Below are 23,413 nucleotides of genomic sequence, written 5' to 3' on the forward strand. Positions count from 1 at the left end.
CGTCGTCCATTGCGGATGTGTGTATGACGGCCTCGCGCCGTATCTGTCTTTTCGAGCCTCCGTTTCCCCATTTGCATATCCCAATGCCTCATCCGCCGTTCATCCATACCTTGGTCTCTTCTCGCCAACTGCCGACGCTTGTCTCGTCCCTGAGCCTAGTACCATCTTCAAAGAACGAAGTCTCAGAAGAGTACAATTGCCCGAACGGAGGAGGAGCACAGTCCATTCTAGACTATTGCTGTACGCCCAAATGTGGCGATGGCGATTGAGAAGATCGGGAGAGGAAACAGTACTTCTGAAGTGGCATACAGCGCAGTTCGCAATCCATATGGATAGCCTCGATGTTCTGCCCCATCACCTATCATAGGGAGCGTCCGTCCTCATGATGTAGATCTCGCCAACAAGAACTACCAGACCGACGAGCATGGTGATCGCGATGATGGGCAGATTGACGCGCGCGAACTCCAGACCACCAACACGGATGTGCTTTCTGCCCAGAATATCGCGCCAGAGCATGCCCGCCAGCGATGCACTGAAGGCAAGACTGAAAGCACCGTAATTCACGCCAATCGCCATGCTGTATATCGTGCCCCAGAAAGTTCGATCGGATATTGGAATGCCGTTTTGACGGTGGATTTCTTGCCACGATTGTACCACCCTAGAGATGAGAATTGTGGTGCCGATGTTAGTTCCAGCAAACTGGTCCAAGGTTAGCTACTGGAGTTTTATGGTGAAATGGACACTCACGTTACACAGTATGACTGAAACGAAGCCCATGCCTCCAATCGCACCAACCGTCCCTGTCTTCTCAACCCAGTGGTCCCACCCATGTGCAAAGACCGGAACCCAGCCCTTGGTGACCAAAGCCTGGACCAGCACGAACATGCAAAAGGCGAAAGGAACAAGCGCCAGCGGGAGGTGGTGGAATACGGTCATAGTCGTCGGAAACGTCTCCTGTGCCCATCTATACGTGTCTGCGACGAGTGACGCGAGTGTGGTTGGCATCGGCCTCTTGGCTGGCTCTAGCCTCTTCTCGTCCTGCGATACGACTTCAGCGCCCATCATCTCCCGTGTTCGACCGCTCAATATGTGACTAGACGCCTCAGCCAATGGCCGCGACTTCTCCTCGGGGTTCTCGGCCGTTTTGTGATCCGCTTGAGTGGCGGTCGCGTCCAGCTCTTCTTGTATGACAGACTGCCTCCTAGTCTCAGCTCTTTCAGCAAGTGCGGCCTCTGCTCTGCGTCGGCCCTCGTGGGCGATCTTACGTGTCTCTGCCCGGTTGAGCCAACCCATTGTGAGATCGAAGATAAGCATGACGAATGCAGCGGGTAAAGTGACCCAGAACACCGGACGTTCATGAGAGCCTTGAGAGGCAGCATTGATCGCCAAGACAGTAATCAGTGTAGCTGCCATGATGGCTGCTCCAAACATTGCGCCTTTCCTATCCAAGAAGGGGTTCAGGACTTCCTCGAGGGATAATTTCTTCCCGTGTTCGTCGTCGTCACTGTTGGGATCGCTTTCGTTGTCTTCGAGTGCACCTTTGGCGAAGGGAATATTGGGATTGACCGGTTTCTTGTTCTATTGGAGGAAGCTTTGTCAGCACATACTATAACACCTCGCTTGTGGGAGTGCTTACCTTGAGCTCATCTGGAAGATCTTCCATCTTGATAGAGGCGGGGATGAGAGATTCGTCGTGGAAGATGATGTACAACAAGAAAGGATACAGTACAACTCCCGTGACAAGAACTGGTACGATAATGTTGGCCGTGTACTTGATGAATGTGATCCCAAACGCGCCGGCCAAGACTAGGTTGGTCGGATTGGATGATACCAGTATCGCCGATGCGATGTTGGCGACCGAGAACTGTGTGAAGATCCACGCCCTTGGATGCTTGATGTTGCTTGATACACGCGTCATGTACGACAGGAACGCAGTGCCAGACAAAATGACCGGATCGTTACCGATGAACGCAGTGAGAAGGAAGAAGAAGGCATACAGGTAGAAGAATAGCCGGTGACCGACTTTCCCTCCTTTCTGCAACACCTTGAAAGCTAGCCATCTAATGAGACCGGAAGCATCAACAGAAATGGCGATGTAAGCAAGAGAGAGGAAGAACAGCATGATATCGTATGGAACAATACCCTGATCACCCAGGGTGCCACCCTTTACTTCTTTTGCGCCAATAGCAAGGATGGCTAGTAGAAAGAGATCAGCTACCAGAGGTGTCGTTATGAAGTTCATGGGAAAGTCGAACCGGACGAATGGTCCAGGCTTGCCATTCCGGACCCTCGTTGGGTGTTGTGGTGGTGCAATGATGCGCAACGCGCTCATGGTCTTGACGAATGGGGTCCATATTATCCGCGGCACATAGATGGGTATGTGGAATGGAAAAAGAACATTGATGTCTACAAACATTTGCTCGTTAGTCCGCCATCTGCAATGTCAGTACACACACGCTACTTACTTGTCAATACGAAAACAATGAGCGTCACTATAGAGCGCCACTCTTTGATCTTGCTAGTATCAAGGTCAGGCCTCTCTGTCTCTGTGGCGCGCTGGTTCAACATGTTGCGCCCCGTAGCAATGCTGGAAATCCACACTGCAAGATGATCTTGGGGCCAGAAAAACCCCAGGAGGTGTCCTGACGTTTAAAACGTGCAAGAACAAGCTTTTGGGTTCTGGGTAAGGGCCGATTGATGGGTACGTACGCCCGCTAGACGTTGCAGGCGATCTGTGAGCCGGCGTGCCTGGGCCTCCGTCGCAACCGTGGACTTCAGTACCGATGCCGAGAAATTGCTTGTACGATGACGCGCGACATGGGCATGGCGGCAGGCAAGTGAGGCTCTTGTATTGTCGCGACATCTGCAGCCCAGGAGGCTGAGCTCGCAGCCCAGGATGACAAGATGATGGCATCTCGGCGCCGGTTGGGCCGCTAGCGAGTAGCGCCTCCCGTATCGAGAAAGGGTCCAGCGCTGACAGGTCATGCCTTCCACTCAGCCTCTCGCCCTATGCAACTGCGACAGGCGAAGACGATATAGTTCACCGGTAATCTGCATTGCCCCAAACCATTGGAGATCTACATGGCACGCCTTACCCCGGAGTCGCGCCCTTATGCGCGCTGCGCAATACCTATGCCGCTGCTCTTCCTTCGTGACGGCTCATCCAGCAATGTCTTCATCTCATCTGTCTTTACCCATACCAGGGAAGCATGTCTGCAACTACAGCGCTATCCGATTTTGCGACCGCTACTTCGTCCGCTACAACGTCTAGCCCAACGCTACAAGTTGTCTGTGCCTGGCCCATTTCGTCCAACTATGGAGCAGGGTCGCGTGTTAGTACCAACTCCTTACCACGTGTAGAGCGGGTCTGGACCTATCAGAAAACTGATGCATGAATACAGATCCTGTACTATGTTCTTGTTGCCGCATGTGTAACTTTTCGCAAAGCAGAATGGCTACGGAACACCTGTCTGGCTGCCGTTTTAATTCTGCCGGCCATTTCGGCCCTGCAGGCCCTCGTGCTAGCAGCCGCGCATACGAATGGTCAGTATAACGGCCACCAAGAACTCCAAGAAGCGCACTTCTGACCAAGAACCCTAACAGGCGGCGTCGATATGGATATTTACGGCGTAAGTTCTTGGTGCCAACATGCCGTGCGACAAACACTGATCGATCGTTTTCGCCTGTGCAGGCTTTCCAGTTTTGCGCAATTGGCATTTTAGCAGCGCCTCTCACTGTGAGATTGTCGCGAACTTATTTCCAGTCTCCCGGTCGCAACATCATATTTCTCTGGACGATACTGATCCTAATGGGGCTGTTGGCCCTCTGCGTCGAGTTCTACCGGGTCACTCCGACGGCCTGTAGCAGCGACGATAATGGGAATCCTTTCCAAGGTGCCACTAACTTTCCGTACGAGCATGCTACTTGCAATCTGACTTGCTCTGAAAGCGTGGGTCCGAATTCTCCGATGCGAGGCGGATCTGCTGCCGACGTCTATGTCATTCCCGTGCCGCGCATCCTGACTTTCAACGCCGCCATGCTGCTCTCGGCCGGATTTTGCATACCTGCGATACTGTCCCTGATCTTCACATGGGATAAGATTCTGGAGATCAACTGGAAGAGACGACGTCACGTGGAGCCGCTAGACGCTCGGATCGAGGGTGCCAACATGACCGTTGGAGAGATGAAAGGCATCAACAACGTTGTGAGAAAGTTTTTGAGTGTCATAGAGATCCCCCTATTCGGCGGGGTGATCATCACAATCATTGGGGTTGGCGAAGCAAATTTCTTCAGTCCTCAGGTGCGGTATATGACGGAACCTATGGCTTCGATTGGTAAGTAGTGTAGCGCAGTGACATGTTCGGTGCTAACAGAGTCCCCAGGGCAATGGTCACCCATAGCTGGAACAATATTGGCCGCACTTGGCTCTCTATATATCCTGTGGTCGACTGGTGGTGATGAGGCTCCGCAGGAGAAGCATGTGGACCATTGTGAGAACTCTGGCTCATCGCGCCCCAGTCGTAGTAGCGAGCGACGACCATCTCCGCGGCCTCCTTCCTCCACCTACTTCAGCCCCAAGGGTATTGCGGAGAATGGCTTGGGCATACGCTCAGAGTCGCCCAATGCTATTGAACTGATCCCGACTATCACGCATCCCGGCTCCGAACACCCTCAACCCAGCCCTTCTTCTTACGATGATCAACAAGAGAATCCCCAAGCTGATCAGCCGACAGCCGGTAGAAACGTTGTGCGTAAATGGTTGACGTCTGCTGGCAATTACCTCGGCGACGCTGCGCATGAGAAACTCGATACAGATCATGTCGGCAATGACGAAGACACTCATAGGTTTCCCGAAGTTCCTGGCGAGATCCTACGAAATCCCGATTTAGAAAGGATTAGTCGCACGTACAGTAAGCTCCGCGAAGAAAGGGAAAACAGCGTATATGCGGCAAGCATTGCATCTACATCAGGTATCGAGGGCAGTACATCTCCGCCACCTATACAGGATTCGCCGCGTCCCGATATCAGCCCTGTCCGACGACCAGAACGAAGGGCTACGCTAGAGGTACCAAAGGAAGTGCATCGTAGGAGCGAGAGCCATTGAACGCTCATAGACCAAACCAGGCTTCCGATACGGTCAGATGCGAAGGAACACTATGGCCGACACCTACTGCCCAGATGCCTTCGACACTCGGACCGAAGTCGTCAGTACGGTAGTTGCGCTCTGGCGTATCCTTCTTCGAGCTCGTCGGCGTGGTGCTAACGCCAAACACGTTGGTCCACTGCTTCAGCGTCTCGTCGTAGTTCTTCGGACTCAGCGTTCCATCTACCGAGCCATGCCAGAATTCTTGAGAAGTCAGTACTTGGTTCACGAGCGTACAAGACTTGGAACTTACGCATGCGCGGTCGTGTTCCGTTATACCCGGGATACATCCCCCGAACTACGTCACCCCAGTGCTGCCCAGTCGAGACGGACTGCCCGCCAGAGCAGGTGTTATTCCATGCTGCCGCTGCTCCGGATGCAGAGACGAAACACCCAGCTGGTACTCCCGAGTACAGAGATACTGCGCTGATGAGATCGGGATAGGTGGCGGCGAGAACATTGCTCATCATGCCACCTGAGGAGCCACCCGTCACGAACACTTTCTTGGGGTCGATCTTGTACTTGTCGATCGCATAGATGATCATGTTCGCGATCGCGTTCGAATCACCACCGCCATTATGCGACAACGAAGCTTTGCTGGATACATCCCAACACTCAGTCGTGGAGCTCGGCCAGACTGTCACGTAGCCTTTGCTATCCGACCCTTTCTTCCATGGAATCAGGGAGTTTTGGAAGTACTTCTGCGCCGATGACTGACATGAGTGGATCGCCACGACGAGTGCATCGCTCTTGACCTGGTCAGGCACATACACCCACCTTGGGTGGCGTGTCAGTCAATTGCAACATTGGAAAGGAGGGGCGCAGATCACTCACATGCCTGGCTTTGCTCGCGCGCTACCGCCATAATTGGAGACTTGTGTCAATTGAGCAGCGAGAATACGCGAAGCAAGTGCGAGGGTTGCAAAAAAGGTTCTGGTAAGCATCTTGAAGGAGCTGGAGGTAGTTTGGCAGTCCCATGTCTGAACTTGGTCACTATATACACCCACAAGCTCCGCATTGACAGAGTGGGGTCGACTTTCATTCGTGGAAGTTGACATCCTCGTCTCGTCATGTAGTGTCCGAAGCCTATGGCGCCACGTGAGGCACAACGTTCATCAGAGCGTTTGTTAGGTAGCTCCGGATAAAGGGCAAGGTGCTCGCAATCAAGCTTCATACCAAGCATTTTTCGCACATTACCCGCATATGTCTGTATCCCTGCATCCACGTCTACCACTTTGCAACTGCCCATATGAAACACGAGGACTTGATGTTACTGGTCGGCCCATCCTCAGAGTCTAATCCAGCTACTCTAGGTGCCGGACGAAGCTTGACGTCAGGCGCAGCTTTTAGACAAGCCTTGCGATACCTGGAAAGTAGCGCAATGTAGGGTAGGGGCAATGAGAAAGTGCTGCTGACTGAGTCCCGCGGATAGAAGGGTGGCTGCGCTGAATGTCTGGTACGTTATATGAGGCCGACATTGGTGTCATGTGGGGAGCTTCGCGAAGGTCGTCCTTCTTACTGTGAGGAACTTTGAGCAGACAAGGAGACATAATATCCTCCTAAGAATAGATCAGCTTGCTCGAACAGTTACTTTTAATCGTATTCCGCTCAGGGTAAGGACATTCACGATGTGGCTTCTCCTCGCAACCACCGTCGTACTCTTAGCCCGTCGGGTCTCCGCTCATGGCGGAGCTCTGAACTACACTGTCGGAGACACATGGTACCCTGGGTAAGGTCAACTTGCAGAGTCCTCAAAGGATGTAAACAAGTCAATCTCGTTAACGCTTTCCACAGCTACGATCCTTATGGCGACCAGGCCATGCAGGATGCCGCCGCATGGATGCCACAACGAAAATGGATTTCCAACAACCCCATTTTCGAAACCACCAACACGTCTCTTTCCTGCAACACCCCCGGTACACCCGCTCGCGCATACATACCCATTCGCGCGGGCGAAAACATAACCGCCGTGTACTCGTACTGGGTGCATACCGTCGGTCCTATGATAGCTTGGATGGCATACTGCGACAACGCCGAGAATGACTGCACGACCTTTGCTAGCGAGACGGCAGATTGGTTCAAGATCGGCGAAAAGGGGTTACTGGAAGGAAGCATCGAAACTGGGGAGTGGTTCCAGAAGGCGTTCAGTATGTGGGATGGGAGTCCAAGTCTGTGGAGTGAGATGGTGCCTGTAGGGCTGAGGGCGGGAAGATATTTGGTGAGGCATGAGATTATTAGCTTGCATTCCGCGAATAGTATGTCCATGGGTCCTTCCTCCAGATGCAGCTCTTCGAGGATGAGGGAAGGTGCAACGCGCTAATGATCTGGGGTGCTCAGAACCACAATTTTACCCCGAATGCGCGCATTTGGAAGTCACGAACGATAAGGAGGGAGGCTCGATTCCTAGTGAGGAGTATATGGTCAAGATTCCAGGCGTGTGGAGTATGGACCGTACGTATACCAATGGCCGAGTAAAGAGTATGCGACTGATGATAGATAGAACCCGAGATCAATATCGACATTTACAGTCCCGAGGTCTCGGAAAAGACGGTACGTCCAATGGAGACATGAGTTGCTGCAAAAGCTTATGCTGACGACATTGCCTAGGTATACAACATCCCGGGCCCACCCGTATGGATTGGAAAGCCGTAGGTCGGCATGGAGAAGGCGTAACGGACTGCGCAGGCCCTGGAATGACGGTCCAGTCAATCGAGGGTTTGCACATCACAATTCAGTTATCCTCTGTGGCGCAATTGGCTAGCGCGTCTGACTGTTACAGCTTGCAGTAGCAGTCATCAGGAGGTTGGAAGTTCGAGCCTTCCCGGAGGAGTGAATTTTTTGCTGCTTGTGCGGACAAGACAATAGACTGGCGTGGGTTGATGGAGAAGTACATTTTTGAGATGCTGGTTGTGGGTAGTGCATGGACTGACAGCTGCCGAGGATCCACCTGGCTGTGGGATTACATAACCGGCAAACGTCATCGATTGGCGCTATGGCCATGCTCCTTCCTGCGCGTCCTCACAACAACACTACGCGTCGACATATACAAGACGTCGCAAGCGGCATTTCATACTGTCATGACGCGATAGAATGCGTGTTTCAATGTGATCGCGATATTGTACGTTTCAAAATTCTCATTCGAAGTCTCTTGCCGCCTGACTGCCAAAGCTCTCCAGGGCTAGCACTATCTCAACGCACACTCCACACCATCCACGATACCTATGCTCGCCCACACACCATGCTATAATGTCACCTTCTTTCGATGGCCCTTGGAAGATTGAGTCAATCTGGCCCTCCGGTCTTTCCGGGCAACCAGCCCTGACTTCACGAGCGTCTTGCCTCTCTTCACGCCGGTCTCACCTCTAGACCCCTTGTCTGACCTGACACATCGTCTTCCTCGGCCTTCTCCTCGGAGGCCTTTGCATCATCACGGTCTCTACGTGCTCTCTGTCTCTTGGCTTTCTTGGTATCTTTTCGACGGGGTCGGGCGGGAGTCGTGGTGGGTAGGCATGGTACTTCCTGGGCAGTATCCTCTTGGTCGACATCAAGCTCCTTCTCGAGGCTTTTCCGGAACGCGGCTTGGTCTTGCAGCTTCCGGTAGCGGTTCTTTTGAGGTTCGGTCATCTCTCCCTTCTTCTTCAACAACTCCTGTTGCTCCGTCTTGTTTGCCACGGCTGCATCGTGCTCAGCCTTGAATGACTCGAAGATGGCCTTCCACTCGACCTCGACGTTTGGGTAGTTGTTCCGCGCGTTCTTGACGTAGAGGTTGTAGCCCGCTAGGTATGGATGCACGGCGCATCCTTTGGGGGAGATGCACTGAAAGCGCTGCCCACAAATCACGACCTCGTCGTATGTATCTGACTTCTTGTCTTTGTCGATGACGGGAGCAAGGCACCAGCAAAAGTGCAGCGCGCTGACACATCTCATTGATGGCCCGCCGCCACACTCCTTGTCTTCGCAGTGATGCTGTGGTTGAAGAGGTCAGTGTATTCTCTCGACATAAGTTTAGTCCCTCTCGGCTACCTACAGCGCTGCCCATTCTCTCTTTGGTACGAATATTTCTCATCATGGCGGCGTTGCTGTCGTTCTTGATATAGTGGCCGAAGATCTCGTCCAGGTCCAAGGAACTCTGTCGCGCGTAGTTGGGCATCTCTGTGGCGATTGCATTCGATATTTGCTAGATAGTAGAGGTTTATGGGTAGTGCAATCAAGCAGATAGAGTCGGGAAAGACGTGCAGGTCAGTGAGGTTGTACCTTTCGTCGGCAGAACGAGGGATCACTATTGGCTGTTGTAAGAGTTTTACGCCTTTACTACTCGGCTAATAGGCACTATTTACATTGTTATTGTTGTGGTTGCTGCCTATCAGTTTACTCGGCTCAGGCTGCCTCGCTCGCTCCGAGTATCGCCGACATTGTGGCTATCTATCCCTACGAGCTTCACTGGAATCGTATCTGCCGAGAGCCCCCTGAGTACATCCCCACTCAAGGGCATGATGATCGGCCGCTGCGAGCCGTCACTCGAGCTCTGACCGGCCCATATCACGATAACCTACTAGTTGTTCTTCTAGCAGTGATTGACACACGACGATGCATATATAATGACTGAATCGTTAATCAAACAACACTGGGTTGCTCTTCCCCGATCCCACCCCCGAAAGAAATACACCGCATTAGACACCCCCGTCTTAGTACACTTACACATATACTAAAATCCTAGGCTCCTGGCTAGGCTCGCATGAGGAAGCATAGTCGAGGTCTCAATTGTATATGTATGATGACAGTCTTTATCAAGATCGTACTCGAAGTGTTGGTAATTACAATTAGGTGTTACATCCCGCAGCGCACATGTTACAAGAGACGAGGGGTGGAAACTCTATGTAGTAAGACTAACTCCATGCAATTTTATCCAAACCTATGTCATTCTCTTACTATTTGAATTGATATCTACGATGCGTAATACTGCCTGTCACAATACAATTGATGATACAAAAGAGCCTTCGGCCAAAGACAGTGTAAAAGGCGGCTATTGTATCGGCTATCGATTGCACTAAGTAGCAGAGCAGAACTTCACACACTAGAAGCCTAGCTGCTTTGTCTCATCCACACATGACACGAAGACACAATCAACATACAGTGAGTGACACCCTAATGCTCTTAAGTAAGTAGTCAAGAGAGACGCATCTACCTCAGTAGCGCAACGTAGCGTCCCTTGATTCTCGATCTCGTCCATCGATCCGCGCGTGTCTCCCCCTCTTTTACAACCCATGCTTCCTTCGAAAGAGGGGGATAATTGGGCCCGGAGCATCTTCTTCAGTTCCTGATTCTCGTATCAAGTCCATTGCCAGCGCTAACAATCCTTGCCATCCGTTATGAGTTTCTAGATCTTTCATAAAGGTCGACAATATCACCATAGTCTCGACATCCGTCTCTAGTTTGTACGGGGTTCGACTGTCGTAAAGATTGAAATCGTGGTTCGCGGTCATGCGTACCTTGCTGCTTATAGCTTCTACCATCTCCATTGATCGTTGCCGGATGTTGAGAATGAGCCGAGAAACATCCCCTGAAGCATAAGAGGCAAGTAGTGGCACATCGATTGATGTAGTCAATACTAAATGGCCGGTATGCTCAAGCTTGTGGGTAAATATCCATGAGAAGCCAATAACTGTATGGGTGGCACAGGTAGTAGCACATCGTGAGTCACAAGCCTCCACTAGGACGTGCGCATAAAGAGAGTCCAATGTCGTTAGTGTTCCAGGATACTGAGACAGTCTGACTAATACGCCACTTTGCCCAGAAATGGAGCGCCATCGCGACGTGTACATTGCGACTTCGACAGCCTCGGCGTCGACCTCTCTGTAAATCCCGCTGCGTTGGATAGTTCGTATACCCACAGCCATCTCCCAGGAGGAACCTTCAGTGCGCGCGTAATGACTGTCATCGGCACCGCGTGGTTGCATAGGCTGGGTTGTCATCAGTTTCAATCCAACATGACCGCCCATGTGGTTGTCTCTTTGTCCTTTGATAACATAACGATTGTACTGTTCGGCAAATTTGAAAGGAGACTTCAGGATGTCTAGCCTCAAGATTTGCTGGAGAAGCTGCCATACGGTGAGGCTATAATCGACGATGTTGGTGAGCCTCAAGTCTTCTTCAGTCCCCTCGAGTAGGCCAAGTAAAGCGAAAACACCGTCTAGAGGGACTGATCGAGGTAACATTCCAAACTTCTCAAACAATGCCTCAAGCGACCTCCACCCGGTTCGATAGGTTATAAGAGCGATCATTTTATCTTGACTTTGCGATGTTTCACTCCATCCGTCAAAGAGAGCGCCATCTAGCAAAATCTTCTTCAACTTGCTGTAGGGAAGTTTGTTTCTTCCCACCAACAACTGGACCTTCTTTGCAAGAAGAAATTCCTGAACGATCCACATCCGTGACCAATAATCTGCTCGTAAGATGTAGTCCAACTGCTCTCTTCGTCGTTTATGTTGGCGCTCATCTCTTATGCATCGATAGTACGAATCGAGTATGTACTGTCGATTGAAAATGCCAGTATGAGGCATTGGTTCGTCGTAGCCGAGCCAGCTGTAAACGCATTTGGCACCAGAATAGATCCGTTTCATCTCTTGAACTTGATGACTCCGCTCTTGAACGTCGTCTTGATTGATGCATATGGCATCCAGCCATATAACCTGCGTCTTGTAACGGCTGCGGAAGGCCTTTAAGAAACGGAATAGATTTTCTCGCACTTGGAAGTGTCCGCCGTCCACGAGTATGGACATTGTTGGCTCGGGCGGACCCCAGACGTACGACCCAGCGATATATTTGTTTCGTTCCCGTGAGATGGAAGCCGTGTTTAATTCGCATCGTATTGGAGAACCATGGCTCAGGCTAGGCAGCACGCGCAAAAGTCGGAAGCTGTCACCGTTATGCAGAAGAGGCGAGAACCGGGTAGAGGCAGTCTGCCGGACCTGTGTTGGGTTGGTAGAGACACTGGTGCTTGTGTGGTTTGTTGACATGGCGAACGCCCTGACCGTAAGGTAAAGCCCCGGTTTCGAATGCGAGATGCAAGGCAGCGGTTTCGAATGAAGGGGGTTTCTGATGAGATATACTAACGGGAGTAGACAGAAACGAGTGAGGCTGAGCAACGCCACAGACTTGGCAGCTGAGGCCACACCAATCACATCCTCTGTGAGAAGTTTCGAGACCATCATCTCACAAGTTAAAAGGCGAATCAGTTGGATATAATGCATCTCAATCATGCGAAGGACGACCACAAGGCTGCGATCATGACAAGGTGCTTGGCGCGATGTACTGGTCGTATCAACTCAGAGACCGACAGATGTAAGGGGAGCTGATTGCTTCGACAACGACGGAAGGCGTCGTACGCATTGTGAGAAATGTGGCTGCTGGCGTGAAACTGGACGAAGGAGTAGCATTAAAGGAGGCCGCTACCACAGAGAAGAAGCAGGATATGTAAGGTACATATCAGGAATACGAGTTCGTCTGTATTGCGAGCGTTGCGGTCGTAAGGCAGCCTCGGGGCTTCGAATACAGTTGTGAGTTGTTAGTCCCCAAACTCGATGAACTCGCCGTTTCTTCCTCCGGACAGCTGTTCCGCCTTCTTCTCCCATTGTTCCATAAACCACAATGGCCAGCCTCTCGCACGCTTCCCATACGTCCGTCGAAGAGGCTTCGACACAGAGTGTGCAGTCTCGAGGTATGTCGCTCTAAAAGCATTCCACAACTGTTTGTCTAGGTCTTCTGTAGCCATAGGATCGGGAAAGTATGGATCGTTACAGGTCACCGCTGTGACTAATCGCTGTATGGCGGCTTCGGGTCGATCGAAGGAGAGGAGCGAGGCTTTGTCGAAATCGAGGACGTAAAGGCGCATTTCATCTGACATATGATGTGTTCGGTCCCATCGGTTCTGTCTCCAGTTGGGTTTCGATATCGGGGCGCCGAGAACAAGATTCGGCGGTGAGGAAGAGCAGAAGGGCTCGGAGGTTTCCAGATCGCCAGCAGGAATGACTTGGTCCACATCCCAATCATTTGCTCCACCGAGTACAAACTCGATATCCATACCGTCTACGAGGGCATGCCAATGTATTATAGCCAGGCCTGTAGCCACTTCTTTCGCCAACTCCATCGCCAGGTCGTCGTCAAATGGAAACGATCTGAGGTCCTCCCTTGTTAGAGGAAAGTTCCAAAGATTGTCCGACCTGCACAACGGTTCGTCCTTGCGTGTTGCTAGTCCAAGATACGGTCGCACAAGACAAAAGTAGTTCTCGGGATTGGCGAACACCACGGCTTGGGATGTAGTGAACTCGTAGCGCGTTATCAGAGCGTGTCGAACCTCAAGGCCTAATGTAGGGATAAGGGACAGGGAAAACAGGAACGGTGCCGTCTTTTTGTCTTCGGCTTCCGTGAAACAGCCAGCGAACTGTGTCCAGAAGTCTTCTTTAGCTTTATCTGCTATCCAACCCTTAATAGCTGGCACCCTGGGAGTGTAGTCTTTGATTTCCCAGTCGCGTTCTGACTCCGTCAACGACCGATGTACGTGAGCCGTCAGCCGTATATCATTCCATAGTGCGTCTCGGTCCCGACCAATCTTGTATGCAGCCGTGGAGAGATCCACGCAGGTGTAGATGGTGCCGCATGTGCCGCGACCGATAACTTGAAGATTTACGGGGTTGTCGTCTAATGCGCACGCCGGGCTTGTTTGGAGGCCATCTCGAGGGTTATCGCTCGCGTGTTCGTGCTCTGCTTGCGCCATGGTGGCAGCTCTGCGAAGAGAATGGTGGGCTAGATTGCTATTAGAGTATCTGCAAAGTTTACGTTCTATACTTCAACAGATGCGATATAGTTGCTAGATATTAGCCAGGCGCAGTTGACTCAGAGGGCGAGCCATGGTTCGTTCTAGCATTATTCTCCATTCCAGGCGTGCCTATTGGAGCGCGCGCAGACGTTACGCTTAGTATTCTCATCGGTCGTGCTAGAGTAGATGTATAGAGTCGTCAGGTTGCGACAGCTTGCATGTGTCAAGCCCATATCGTGGTCATGTTCGTGCTCGCATGCGCGTGAATCAATCCGCGTTCTGGGGCCGTGCCCGGGCTAGACTGAGAACGCCAGGCACGTGACCACGCGATGACGATGACGCCATCTCAGAACCTGCGACTTTCCGAGGGCAGCGAAGAAGATATGGTACAATTTACATTACCGTCCTATACGCGTTGGTTCTCACGTAGTCCGAATCAACAAACGTCATGTGCATGATCTAAGTTATAAGACCTCGCATTGCGCTCGATGCATCGAAGAACATCGAGGCTCGTACATCGTGAGCGTACAGTTTTTACATACATCATCCGCATGTCTCATGCGTGCTTCTACTTCATCATACGCAAGCCATATAGCACCTTTTCATTCCTCCACGAAGAACCTGGCCGCAAAAACGACATCGTTCTCACTGAACACTCCCTGCCTCTCACTCTTCACCTGCCTTAGAATGCCTTGTTTGTTCTTCTTGTCCTTGCTCTCCGCGTACGCGATGACACAATCCCGGTTCAGCGATGGGTTGCTGTTCGTCTTTAGACGTGTGGGACTGCGAGGCTCCTTCGGTAAGGTGCGGTGGAGGTTCTTGCGTTTCTTCGTAGCCGAGGATTGGGGTGTAGAGGGTTCGTGGCGCGCAAGTTGAGGTGTCGTCAGAGTTGAAGTGAGCTTCACTGGGGACGGGGTTTCATTGCCGCGACGTGATTCGCGCAAGCTTTTGCGTTCCGATGAGCCATCCGCTTGCGGAATAGGTGCAGGAGACGATCTAATAGGTGCTTGAGGTGACCGGGTATATGAAATGGGCTCCATATCAGGCTCAGGAGTTGTATGTAGGCTGGATAGAGGGGAAGATGTAGCAGTGTCCCAGATCTTAGAGTTCTGGACGACCGGTATCGCGATCTTGGACGATGGAGCTGCGTCAGGCGTGTTTCTCGGTTTGGCGAAAGAGCGAGATCGACGTAGTCGCGCAGATGCTTCACGAAGTATCTCTTCTGGGTCCTCGAACCAGAATGGATTTGCCTTTGGGCCTTGTACACCAAGAATGTTGTTGCTAGAAGTTGTACGACGCGAGAGTCTTGGTTCGGTTGCATGTATACTCTGGTCGCTTGAGTCAGCACCCAGCTGATCGCCATGCAGCTTGACCTCCTCTACTTCAAGTCGTTCACCCGTTGGGATAGAGTTCTTGACAGTATATGTGGGATTTTCGACCACAACATTCGGTTGGAAAGCGCTGGTCTCTTGTGGGTTGTCGATAGCGAGGGGCAGGTCAGTCTTCGCGTGCTCTAATGGCGATGTAGGCGGCGGCGTTCCCATCCGGACCGTACTTTTTCTTGACCCGCGAAATTCGGTGCTTGCCTTCTCTGAGTCAATGGATCTCTTCTGTTCATCATCTCCTGGGACGATATCCTGTCGAGTCGGATTCTGGACGGGGCGATTGGAAGCCAAGTCTAAACGCAGTTCAGGCTCCCACCTATGATCTACTATAATTGACCTATCTTGCCCATAGACTACCAAGCGTCTGACCACGATGTTGGAATTTGTCTTCATCGATTGTTTTGGAGGAGATGCTTTCTTCGGAGAGACACTTCGTTTTGGCTTTGTAGGTACTGAGTACAAACCTGCTGGCGGTAACGGCAGGGACAGTCTGCGATCAAACGGCGGAAATGACAGGTGTGGTGGCCGAGATTCCTGATATCCATGGAGGTTTGCGACTTGTGGTAACATGTTTGGCTTGTAGCTCTCGGGAGCTCCGCAGAAGTTGGGCCCCATACCGGACATGGTGTAGTCTCGACGCGTGTATTGGCTTTCGGGTAAGCCACCACGTGGTTCTCCAGGCAGAGAACCCGCATGCGGCCTATGACTTGAGGGTGCTTGCCTGAGCCCTGGTAAATGTGTAGGAAAAGGTGATGCGTACTGGTAACCTGGGCCCTGAAAAGCCGTGGGAAAGCGATCGAGCGGACTAGACGTCAGGCCGGCGTTGTCGCCCGGTATCTGACGCATGAGATCACTGGGTGCGACTCCTCCCAGTGTTGGATCCGAGAATTGAAAGGTATATGGTGATGGGAGCATGTGAGTCGTTTGCGAGTTTGGGGTCAGATCTGGATTCATCATCTTCGTAGTGAACCCTGCACGCGACGTGAGCTCCGCTTCTGAGATGCGTACTGCATCGTGCGTATGCGCTCGTCCAGTCTCCGGTGCACGCGGTATGTTGGAGGTATCTGCACTTCTTCGAACTGGTGAAGACGTAATTCTTGCATCTGTAATGTTTGGTGCTATCAGTGCTGGAATGCTTGATCCGACACCGGCGAGTGGTGGACTTGACAGCGTCAAGGGTTCCATGGTTAGAGCTGATGGCAAGACAGGTGACATATCCTGCTTCGACTGCACTCCAGACCGGAGAGCCTGTCTCTTTGTATGAGACCTGTACTCTGGATCGCTGTCTCCTTCTGCATCCACGTCGATGACCTCTGAGGTCGGCTCCACGGTATCTTGAGGTTCCGCGTCACTCTCACTCTTGCTAGGCGCATCGACACGCAGTTGCATAGTACTGCCGTCTGCCCCGAGCACGAACGGGTAACTCTCGTCGATCATGCGCTTCGGTGTCTTCAAATAGCCCACGCCGCTAGTGAGCTTCCTACCCTCTCCAGATGTGATGACTACGTCGATGACCCCGAAAGTCTTTCCACCTGGCCTCTGCATAGTATATACCTGCTCCGGCATCTGCGTTGTCGCAAGCGCGTGGAGGAAGTCGGCAGTAGGAGGAATGTTGCCTTGTTCGTCGGTACCCCGCTCGCGTGCTTCAGCTTGGAGCGCCTGGCCAATGTGTTGCCATCGCTGTTCTACCGAAGGTGGTGTGTTGTTCTTCGCAGTACTGCCATCTGCGGCGACTCCGGGTGGTAGGATGATCCATGGCCGCTCAGCGAGAAAGTCGACTCTAGTGCCCGCGAAGACCTGGTGATGGTCTTTCGAGCCAGATTTGCCGTCGTAGTTGGGCATGGCCAAACATGCAGCGAGTGTTCCATTGAAGAAGACTTCGATCTTGAGCGATGTTCTCTGGTTGTAGAGGCCGGAGACATAGGTCTGGTCGGAGAGGTTGACGTGGAGGGTAAGTGCTTTCAGTGTGAGCTGCGAGACATCTGAGAAGCTATCGTTAGCCGCGGTGGTGCTATTAGTATTAGGCAGAAGGTACGCACCCTTCGGCGCACCCTGTGCGTCCCCAGGAGCTTCCTCTTCGTATATGTCACTCCCGACCCGGGTCTGCATGAAAGGCGCTTTTGCGAGCCAGTTGAGCTGGAAGGCGGCGTCATCACCGGGGAAAGGCACCTGCTCTTCCTTCAATAGCTTGCTCCTCAACAGCCTCTTTTCAGCTAATGCAGACTGTTGCTTGGCTGCCTCTCCCTTTCTCAGTATGATCTTTGCTGTAGTTGTATCACCGAGCGGAATCGCGCCCAGGCGCACCGAGACGCCACGCGCGAAGTAGGTAGGCATATTTGCAGGTGAAAGAATATACACGTATTATGACATGGCCGTCGCAAGAGGCAATGCCGCACTGCCCGGCGATTGGGTATTCTCGAGTCGGTTGGGTGCAGTAAGGCCGTCTAGAGCGTGTCGAGCATGGTGGGGGTGTATGGGGGACGCGTTGCGGTGACCGAGCGCTGCTGAAATCGCGTCACGTATATCGTGGGCTTCCGTTTCCGGCAGGTACCTCCAGTGCTCTTTCCGCGCACTCGTCCTCGCCGCCGTGGCCAGACTTGCGTCAATACACATCCTACCTGACGTATGGCAATCTTAAATGTACCCAGGTGCCATGAAAGTGGATTTGGCTATGAGAATATACACGCGATGAATAAAAGTGATGGAGATGCAAATCAAGCCGCTTTGAGAAACCCCAACGCGCCGGCAGACCATGTAGAGAGAAGACTGAGTGTAGCCATCCCAATCGTAATGAGTCCTATGCGCACGAGGAGATACTTACAAAGAACGCCTAGTTTGCGTATAATTTCGCCTCAAAAGGGTGCGCAGCTGACGGCAGCCGATACCATGCATCAGAGCTCGACTTCACCCCCGGACTCAACGAAGCCTCCGCCGCTTCTTTGCTGCTCGGTGCCGTTGACGCCCCAGTCGTCGGTAATGATGCCAATCGGTGGACCGCCTAGGACATCGCCTAACTCGCCTATAGTCTTTCCGTACACACTCGCAACACCGCGCTCTTCCCAGTCCTCATCTTCCTCATCGTCGTCATTATCCTCGAAGCCTTCAAAAGTCACAGTGCCTTGACGTCCACCTGCCTCTGCCTCTGCTTCTCCTTCTGTATCCGTGTCCATAGCCTCACCTACATCGCCCTCGTCACCGACCACGCTGTCTCCGCTCATTACACGGGTGACCGTGAGCCTGGTCCGGTCTACAACGCCCTTCAAGCGAACCTTGTCCGTTGTGGTGACTGTACGACCATTCTCAAACCCAGGTAAGAACTCTCCGGTCGCAGTATCGTGCCCGGTAAGTAAAGAGGAGAAGGCGTAGTCGAGTTTCGAGAGAAGACGGAAAGTAGCCTGAGCGGAACGCGTTGAGGAATCGAATAGTGGGAGGAAGTCGGCGGTGAGGACGGCGAGGTTGAGCAGATAGGGTATCTGGAGGTTCGGTGATCCAGATACCCAGACAACATCTACCAGGCCATCGAGGTCTTTTGCGACTTCCCAGAACGCCTTGTATCCTTCCTCCTCGCCCGGCGCTGGCTTAAGCTTTCGGTTCGTCATGCGGTTGTCCACTCGCTTCTGGATGATGTTGACGCCATGGTCGAGGTAGCGTATCAGATCAGATTCCCTTGGGCCACCGGGCTTCAGCGGGTGTTTGCGTGCTTGTGGGAGGGGCGACGCGTGCTGTGATGGCGCAGACGACGCTGGAGGAGTAGGGATTTCGGCCATACTAAACACCCGGAGCCTACGTTGACTTTAGATCGCCTGATTTGCATGATTTTATCTTAATGGAGGCTGCAAACCTGTTCAGCTTTTCCGTTGTACAAGGAAATAGTGTGTATATGGTTCCAGGGTTTTGTTCACCGTCACGGTGGTAGGTGAAGACGCAAGGCAGTGGGTGAGGGGTGAGGTGCAATCGTCATTCTACGCCGTAGGGTGAGCGCGTTCTTCTTCGTCGCGTGCGGGATCGACCCGCATCGTGAATTTTGAGCTGAGAAGTTGCACTGGTGCTGCGATAGCTGAGCGCGGAGCTCCTGATGGCGAGATGACGTTCGCGGAAGGTTCCTCCGTCATCCCAGCCCGTGCCCTGGATCATCCCGCAACACCACCTGCATCGACAGCAGAGCATCACCCAATTGTCGCCAAACCTCCGACACCGCATCTACCTCTGCCGTTGCTTACCGTCAATCTGTTGGTGGGCTTTGTTTTGTCATCAGGAACTCCTATCACCGGAGAACCTGCAGTAGCTGAGGCAACGACAGTCACGCTCACGGCTTTTCCAACGGACACAGGATACGTTTCCGCTAGGAATGCGATATGACGGAAAACTTGCATGCTTCGGAATAGCATGCCATCGGAGTTCAGCTGCTATGCCGTGCATCTCACAGCAAAGTAAGCCGCTCCCGCCATCGGCCCGTCCTGAGTGGCCAGGAGCAAGACAAGGGCGCTGATTAATCACCAGCGCGCCCTTCTCCAACGCGTGCGCGTGCGCCCTACATGCAAGTTTCATACGTCCGCGACGCCGATATGCATACCTAATTAAGCCGCCAACAGTCAACCATGTCAGTATACTTGTGATGGTCCACCAGGCGCCGCCCCTTTTCTAGAAGTTTTTTTAGCTGCAAGAAAGGGAAAATTTGCTAACAAACGCAACTTCGGAGAGCCCCGATTGTTGGATGAGGTTGAAACGCGACGTTTATTGACTCTACCACTTAACGGCATAACGTTGAAAATTTGCAATGAAGTCTATGACAAAAGGTATCCACCCGTCGTGTACTCTCAGCGCAAGTAGTCAGGAACGTGTCGCGCTTGTTCAACATTTGTGGCATGAGCTCCTGTAAGGCTGGCTTGAGGCACATAACTGACCGCCAGAGTACCGCTATGGTTGGTGGGTGCGCCGCAAGCTAGCACGTTCGCGACGGGCAAGATCACGGAACCTGAGAAAAGCACATTCGAGACCGTTTGACTTGTGGAGACGTCCTGATGTCGTCCAGTACTCAGCTTTGCGGAAATGTAGAGACAGGCACCTGTATGGGCCTAGCGCACGACGCTATTGGAGTCAAGGGCGTGGTTTGTGATGGATGCAGGATGACTCCCCCGCGTATCCGACGGCAAAGCAAGCCATCGCTCAGCGCATCATCCATCTGCAGCATGCAACCTTCTCATCACCTACCAGCCCTAGTTTTGTGCCGCTTGCAAATGACTCAACCCAGGGCGTGCCTGAGTGCCATGTATAAGACAACCTTAAGGCCCACTTGTTTGTGGTGCAGTTCTGGAGCAGACGTCTTATCTTCACTCGCCACCTACTAGTCCGATCTCTGCCTATTCGCACTACCCCAGCTGCCCAGCTCTCAGCTTCTCCGCATTCGAGACGTCTTATCTGAGCAGGATTGTTCCCCGCTTTCTGGTGCGACCTTGCCTTGGCTATTGCAACTAGCAAGCCTACCTTAAGGCACGCGACAGCATCGACATGTCTTCTTCATCGAACACATCAGTGTTTGCGCCACCAGACAGGATGCAGGCACTGGGCAATCAAATCGGCTACAAGGTCCGCAACATCTCGCATCATGGCCAGCCTACCATCGTGATCGATCTCAACGACAGCAATGGCCACTGCCACAAGTTCATCACCAGCTATTCTTCCATGGATACAATCGAGGGAACAGTCACCATCACTGCACCGCACGACACTCGTTTTGAGGACATCGACATCGCATTCACTGGTAAGCTCAGATCACACACGAACTTCGCAATCATCGTATCTGACATAACACAGGTACAAGCCAGGTATATGTGGATAGGATGACGACTACGCCAACAATGACAGGACGAACAGAGGCAAAGCACCGGTTTTTGACTCTTAGACAGCCAATAGACCAATCAAACTTCCCCTCCCCAAGAATTTTTGAAGCTGGAAGACCCTACAAGTTTCCCTTCACATTTACCATCCCTTCGCAACTACTTCCAAAAGCCTGCTCCCATCCAGTAGTCTCGGATCACATACGCGACGTACATCTCTCACTACCACCCAGCATTGGCGATCCCGACCTTGCTGGTTTTGGCAGTACACTGCTTGATGACCTTGCGCCGGAAATGTCAAAGATCACCTACGGAATTCAAGTCAAAATCGCGCACACTCGCGGATCAGAAGGCATCTCGGTGCTTGCTGATAAGCTGAAGAAAGTGCGCGTGAAGCCAGCCTTTGCAGAGCAGCCCCCACTGAACATTGATCACAACGACGAGTACCGATCGCGACAGGAAAAGACAGTCAAGAAGGGTTTGTTCAAAGGAAAGCTCGGGACATTATCTGCGAAGACTATCCAGCCGCCACCTCTTGTCATTCCGGGCGCAAGATCAACAGAGGGCAGAACGATCACGACCATGGCCAAGTTAGTTCTCCGTTTTGATCCCACAGAGGAGACCAGCGCACCACCGAAACTCGGTTCATTGGGGACAAAGTTGAAGGTCGTGACCTACTACGCCTCAGCTCCTAGGCAGAATCTACCAACGCGGTCTACGCTTGGGTTCGATCTGTCGCAAGGCCTATACTCCGAGTACGTGCCGCTGTCCAACCTTTGCATCGCCTCCGCCCAGTGGGAAAAGCACGATGCGGCACAAAACCCTAGTCCAGAAAGCCTGGTTCGACGCGACTCCGGCATTAGCGATTGCTCAACTCTGAGCGAAGCGGAGAAGGCCTTCGCGATTGGCATCCTACCTGCATCCAAGGATTACAAGCAAGGTGCCTTCTACACAGCGCAGATCTTGGTGCCAATCACCCTTCCTATGACACAAAACTTCATACCGACATTCCATTCCTGCCTCATCTCACGAACATATACCCTCGCGCTGCAGTTCTCCGCCCATGGAAGCTCCAGTATACATCTGAAGGTCCCGATCCAGATCTGCGCCGAAGGCAGTGATACTGGTATTGAGAATGCTAGGGCGAGGAGTGTCGAGGAGACGGCATTCAGAGCTGCCTCTGATGTCTTTTCTCCACGCAGTGTTGCGCCTCCAAGCACAGAGACGGCTCGCAGCGCCAGTGTTGGCACACGGGAAGAGATGCCACCCGGCTATTCGGCTTTCGCGCCGCCCAGCACGAGGTACAGCGTGAGCCATTCTATCGTGACCTGAAGATGTTCCAGGTTGTCGTGGGAGGACCAGTGATGAGATCAAGATAATTTTGTTGCGCAACAACCTGACGATTATCGCGCGATGTTTTTCTTGGAGAAGGATCTTGCTTTTCGGCGTTTTGGTATGGAAGAGTGGCAGGGTTTTCATTCATCGCACAGCAGCTCATGCTCTTTTCGGGTCGCCTTTTTCTATCGTTAGATCGCTCACCAGATACCCATACATATAGTAATGAACTTAATACGTTGTCATTCTCATGCTAGTTGCATCCTCTATTCTTGCCTATTTCTGAGTAATGGTGTCATGGTGTCTTGGCACGTCCGTGCTGGCCCTGGACAGCTTCCCAATCACCTCATCCTGTGGCGCCGCATCAGCACACCATCACGCACAAGCATCGCTTTTCATCAGACCAACGTAAAGAAACAATGGCCGAGCATCCGTCTTTCACATTGGCAGGCTTGTGTAAGTGTCACGACGCCATCTGCATGTCTGGGTGTATGAGAGCTGACTGAGAAATGATGTGCAGTGGCCGTCGGAGGAACTGCTGGCTATCTTCGAACACGCTCAACACCAAGCCTTGTCGCCGGAATCGGATTGGGTGCTTCGTACGCTCTTGCTGGTAAGCTGTTTAGCCCATAGAACGTGATTTTGGCTGCATTGAACGTATGCAGCTGCTTGTGGGCGCTTCAGCTGACCTGCGATCCAAGGTTACCGTATCAAGCAGAACCAGGATTACGGCACTGAACTTGCGCTTGGCAACAGCATCATGTTGATGGGCTCTGCGATACCGCGCATCATGAAGACCGGTGGACGCGCGCCTGTGCCGATTGCTCTGGGTGCGACTGGTGCGCTGGCGACTTACTACTACCAGAAGAAGGTGCGCGAGTTCAGGTATGGTGTCTGA

The 23,413-nt window shown here is 52.4% G+C and overlaps 10 protein-coding genes and 1 non-coding gene across 11 annotated transcripts; 5 read left to right on the forward strand and 6 right to left on the reverse strand.

Annotated features, from left to right (window-relative positions):
• Window positions 1–354: 354 nt before the first annotated feature.
• On the reverse strand, window positions 355–2,568 carry J4E83_007572 (uncharacterized protein; the record flags this gene model as incomplete). The annotated part of the gene is made up of 4 exons (XM_049334476.1): window positions 355–699; window positions 748–1,578; window positions 1,637–2,406; window positions 2,466–2,568. The coding sequence occupies 4 exons, from the start codon at window positions 2,566–2,568 to the stop codon at window positions 355–357; spliced, it is 2,049 nt and encodes a 682-aa protein (XP_049186362.1).
• A 1,399-nt stretch (window positions 2,569–3,967) lies between these two features.
• On the forward strand, window positions 3,968–5,104 carry J4E83_007573 (uncharacterized protein; the record flags this gene model as incomplete). Its single annotated transcript, XM_049334477.1, has 2 exons — window positions 3,968–4,334; window positions 4,383–5,104. 2 exons carry the CDS (start codon window positions 3,968–3,970, stop codon window positions 5,102–5,104), a joined length of 1,089 nt encoding a protein of 362 aa, XP_049186363.1.
• Window positions 5,105–5,108: 4 nt separating this feature from the next.
• J4E83_007574 (uncharacterized protein) lies at window positions 5,109–6,087 on the reverse strand (the record flags this gene model as incomplete). Its single annotated transcript, XM_049334478.1, has 3 exons — window positions 5,109–5,347; window positions 5,397–5,920; window positions 5,978–6,087. The coding sequence occupies 3 exons, from the start codon at window positions 6,085–6,087 to the stop codon at window positions 5,109–5,111; spliced, it is 873 nt and encodes a 290-aa protein (XP_049186364.1).
• Window positions 6,088–6,860: 773 nt separating this feature from the next.
• Window positions 6,861–7,714, forward strand: J4E83_007575 (uncharacterized protein; the record flags this gene model as incomplete). The annotated part of the gene is made up of 3 exons (XM_049334479.1): window positions 6,861–7,290; window positions 7,481–7,594; window positions 7,644–7,714. The coding sequence occupies 3 exons, from the start codon at window positions 6,861–6,863 to the stop codon at window positions 7,712–7,714; spliced, it is 615 nt and encodes a 204-aa protein (XP_049186365.1).
• Window positions 7,715–7,881: 167 nt separating this feature from the next.
• J4E83_007576 lies at window positions 7,882–7,973 on the forward strand. Its single transcript has one exon. It is a non-coding gene; the product is annotated as a tRNA-Asn (tRNA).
• A 515-nt stretch (window positions 7,974–8,488) lies between these two features.
• J4E83_007577 (uncharacterized protein) lies at window positions 8,489–9,293 on the reverse strand (the record flags this gene model as incomplete). Its single annotated transcript, XM_049334480.1, has 2 exons — window positions 8,489–9,109; window positions 9,171–9,293. The coding sequence occupies 2 exons, from the start codon at window positions 9,291–9,293 to the stop codon at window positions 8,489–8,491; spliced, it is 744 nt and encodes a 247-aa protein (XP_049186366.1).
• Window positions 9,294–12,707: 3,414 nt separating this feature from the next.
• J4E83_007578 (uncharacterized protein) lies at window positions 12,708–13,916 on the reverse strand (the record flags this gene model as incomplete). The annotated part of the gene is made up of 1 exon (XM_049334481.1): window positions 12,708–13,916. The coding sequence occupies one exon, from the start codon at window positions 13,914–13,916 to the stop codon at window positions 12,708–12,710; it is 1,209 nt and encodes a 402-aa protein (XP_049186367.1).
• A 644-nt stretch (window positions 13,917–14,560) lies between these two features.
• J4E83_007579 (uncharacterized protein) lies at window positions 14,561–17,677 on the reverse strand (the record flags this gene model as incomplete). The annotated part of the gene is made up of 3 exons (XM_049334482.1): window positions 14,561–15,659; window positions 15,912–17,325; window positions 17,383–17,677. The coding sequence occupies 3 exons, from the start codon at window positions 17,675–17,677 to the stop codon at window positions 14,561–14,563; spliced, it is 2,808 nt and encodes a 935-aa protein (XP_049186368.1).
• A 557-nt stretch (window positions 17,678–18,234) lies between these two features.
• On the reverse strand, window positions 18,235–19,110 carry J4E83_007580 (uncharacterized protein; the record flags this gene model as incomplete). The annotated part of the gene is made up of 1 exon (XM_049334483.1): window positions 18,235–19,110. The coding sequence occupies one exon, from the start codon at window positions 19,108–19,110 to the stop codon at window positions 18,235–18,237; it is 876 nt and encodes a 291-aa protein (XP_049186369.1).
• Window positions 19,111–20,896: 1,786 nt separating this feature from the next.
• J4E83_007581 (uncharacterized protein) lies at window positions 20,897–22,512 on the forward strand (the record flags this gene model as incomplete). The annotated part of the gene is made up of 2 exons (XM_049334484.1): window positions 20,897–21,104; window positions 21,158–22,512. The coding sequence occupies 2 exons, from the start codon at window positions 20,897–20,899 to the stop codon at window positions 22,510–22,512; spliced, it is 1,563 nt and encodes a 520-aa protein (XP_049186370.1).
• A 422-nt stretch (window positions 22,513–22,934) lies between these two features.
• Window positions 22,935–23,413, forward strand: J4E83_007582 (uncharacterized protein; the record flags this gene model as incomplete). Its single annotated transcript, XM_049334485.1, has 3 exons — window positions 22,935–22,971; window positions 23,036–23,128; window positions 23,217–23,413. 3 exons carry the CDS (start codon window positions 22,935–22,937, stop codon window positions 23,411–23,413), a joined length of 327 nt encoding a protein of 108 aa, XP_049186371.1.

Source organism: Alternaria metachromatica (assembly GCF_023757995.1).
Source record: "Alternaria metachromatica strain BMP 0045 chromosome Unknown scaffold_19, whole genome shotgun sequence".
NCBI lineage: Eukaryota > Fungi > Ascomycota > Dothideomycetes > Pleosporales > Pleosporaceae > Alternaria > Alternaria metachromatica.